This window comes from Frankliniella occidentalis, unplaced genomic scaffold, assembly GCF_000697945.3.
Source record: "Frankliniella occidentalis isolate FOCC.00 unplaced genomic scaffold, Focc_3.1 Scaffold1770, whole genome shotgun sequence".
Taxonomy (NCBI): Eukaryota; Metazoa; Arthropoda; class Insecta; order Thysanoptera; family Thripidae; genus Frankliniella; species Frankliniella occidentalis.
This window is the reverse complement of record NW_026268869.1, coordinates 1-3083: the sequence shown is the minus strand read 5'-3', so window position 1 is coordinate 3083 and position 3083 is coordinate 1. Positions and strand designations below refer to the sequence as shown.

The following is a 3083-nucleotide window of genomic DNA, read 5'->3' as shown; positions in this document are numbered from 1 at the left end:
GGGGGGGGGTGAGGGCGAGAAAGAGAGAGGGCCAAGGGTGAGAGAGATGGGAAGGGTGCGGATGAGGGCGAGAGAGAGAGAGAGAGGGTGCGAGAGGGGGAGGCATGGGCCCGCGGGGCGCAGCGCGGTACGGCGGCAACGGGCCAGCGCAGCGCAGGGCAGGGCGTGGCGGGGCCGGGCAGCGCTTTGGCAGCGGCGGCGCGGCGGCGGCGCGGGGCGCGGGGCGGGGGAGCCGAGCGGAGCCAAGCCGAGCGGGACCGAGCGGCGCAGCGGCCGGGGCCGGGCCGGGGCGGCGCGGCGCGGCTGGCGCGGCAGGGCAACGCCAGTAGAGTAAGGAGCGGCGACCAAGCAGCATCGCGAGTGAGCCCAGCGCAGCGCTCGCTCTCACCGCGTGCTCCACGAAGTGCCAGCCGGTAGAGCGGCAGCGCCCGCCCCGCGCGACGTGCCCCATTCGCCCGGCCCTTCGCGAGTGCCCCTCACCTCAGTCAGTGTTTCGGTGGAGTGATATGTGATTTGCTTCGGATTTTTGGATTTTCTTCTTCGCCCACGTCAAGTGCGTTGGTGTGATCTGACTTTGTCAGCCCTGTGCGTCAAGTGACTAAGTGTGGTGAGCGGGTCAGTACAGACCTCTCTCACCCTCCGCGGCCTCTCTCACGGATTACTTCGGACGTCTCGCGTGTGACGCGGACGTCACCCCCTTCCCCGTGACGAGTCCCAGCCCCAGCTTCACCACGGCGGCCGAACCGGTCTGCGTCATGAACGCGGTGGCCAACTTCGCCAAGCTGGCGACGGCGCCGCCGCCCTCGAGCAAGAGGCCGGTGCGCCAGTCGCTGCTGTCGGTGCGGGAGAAGATCGACGCCATCGACCGCGTCCACGAGGGCGAGTCCAAGGCGGCCGTGGCACGCGACATCGGCGTGCCCGAGTCCACCCTGCGGGGGTGGTGCAAGACGGAGGACAAGCTGCGCAGCCTGGCGCGCGCCTGCGAGGGCTCGGACACACCGCCCTCCGACCTGGACAAGGCCGGCCTGGACCAGGACCCCTATTCCCCAGAGCCGCTGGCCAAGCGCTTCCGCGTCGAGTCTGAGAACAAACCGGCCGAGGCCGTCGTTGACGACGCCCTCCTCTACTGGCTGAAGCAGCAACAGCAGCACGTCGGCCTTGCCATGAACGAGCACCTGCTGGACGCCAAGATGGCCTCCGACGGCGTAGTGGGCGCTGACAACAGCAGCTGGTTCTGGCGCTGGTACAAGCAGTACGGTGTGCAGACTCAGCCTCTCCCCTTGGCTGAGCGCGCCGAGCGCTCCGTGGACATGGACCGCGAGCGTGAGCTGCGGGAGCGCGAGCTCCGCGAACAGGAGCTGCGGGAGCGCACGGCCGCCGACCTGTCCGCCACCATCACCCCGCCGTCGCCGCCCTCGCAAGACTACCTGGACCGCGACTACGACGCGCCGCTGTCTCTCGTCAAGCCGCGGGAGCGCGACAGCGACAAGGAGCGCGAGAACGACAACCTCAACCACAATCACAACCACCTCAACCACAACAGTGTGCATCACGAGCACCTGAGCCACCTCAGTCACCATGTGAAGGACCACCTGGACAATAACAACGTGACGGACCTGCGCAAGCAGCCCCTGCCACAGCACCAGCAAACCCTGCAGGCCCTCCAGGCACACCATCGCGTCGTGGAGTCTGAGGACGAGGACGACGAGCCCCCAGAAACGGCTGCCGAGGCGGTCAAGCACGGCGAGCGCTTCCTGCGGTGGCTGGAGTGCTGCTCGGACCCATCAGTCACTGCCCTGCAGATTCTCCAGTTCCGGTATCTGCTCAACAACGTGCGCGCCTGCGCCGACCGTCGTTCGCGGCAAGGGAAGTCCAAGGACCGCGAACGGTCGAGGAGGAAGTGAACTCGTTAAAGTGATTGTTTTGTGATGAACGTTACCGTCATCTGATAGCAGTCCACCTGCTGAGATTTAAGTAGTCATCGAGTCATGTCGTCTGTTCTATTTTTGTACAGCTGTCATCCCAGCACATGGTGATGGCTGAATTGTATGTGCCGGTGTGTGACTCGCCAGCAATACTGATGACATATGTATGTGGGTGTACTGAATTGCATGTGCATCTTCCAGTTTTGACAGTTCTGTATGAATTTCTGTAATTGTATTTTCAGTCAGCTAGATGACAGAGTAGTGTTCTCTGTTAAACATCATTACTCATTAATTTGTTTTTTCTTTAAGTTTCTTTCAATGGTACTTAAAGTAGGTTAACACTGTGAAATAGCCAATCAGTTTTCAGGCATGTTTTGCTCTCTTCAGCCAATTAGTGACGCATACTTGGACTCTGCAATGTGTACCTGTAAATGTAACTTTGCTTGCAAGCATTGGATTAGTCTTTCATAGCCCTAATTTAGCCATGTTTTTAGATGGGCTCTCTCTGTATTTTGCGTTATTGAAAGACCTGCTCAGTATTTCGCTACTGGTATATTTACCAAAGGTTCACAGTTTGTATGTTATTATAACTTTGCCATATTAAGTAGCCATCAGTAATCTGGTGTCTTTTTTTCCTTCACTTTTTTTTTCTTGACTGATTGTTCAGTGATTGTTTCTGGCTACCATGCCTGTTACTTATGATCAAAGTTTGATATGCTTACTATGTATTCTGAGGAGTCGTTCATGCATTTATTAAATAGTTTACCATTGCCATATGTCCTACAAATTGTGATTTTGCTCATGTTGTGCTTAGTAGTGTTATGTCACTTTGGGTTTGTTTTTTGGTTCTAGTATCTTGTTAATTTTTGAAATTCTTTTGATCAAAATCCCCTTTTTGTTTCTGATAATGTCCGAGGAAAGAGCTTGCCAAGCTAAGTTCAGTGGCATTTCAATGCTTAACTGTTGATCTTACATATGTCATTCCACATTGGTCTCATTTCTTGTTTTGTAAATTTTGAATTGCTTTGTTACAAGGTTCCTAAGACTTATCTTTACCTATGTTGCAAGTTCCATGTTCATTTAAGTATTATGTTTGTGGTTACATTATGGGAGTGATGTGCCAAAACTATAGCTAGTATATTAAGTATTGTTTGATCT

The 3083-nt window shown here is 55.7% G+C and overlaps 1 protein-coding gene across 1 annotated transcript; it reads left to right on the top strand.

Annotated features, from left to right (window-relative positions):
- The first annotated feature begins 306 nt into the window (after nucleotides 1-306).
- LOC113204815 (protein distal antenna-like) lies at nucleotides 307-3076 on the top strand. The gene has a single exon (XM_026420135.2). The coding sequence runs from the start codon at nucleotides 756-758 to the stop codon at nucleotides 1902-1904; it is 1149 nt and encodes a 382-aa protein (XP_026275920.1). The 5' UTR covers nucleotides 307-755; the 3' UTR covers nucleotides 1905-3076.
- Nucleotides 3077-3083: the final 7 nt, after the last annotated feature.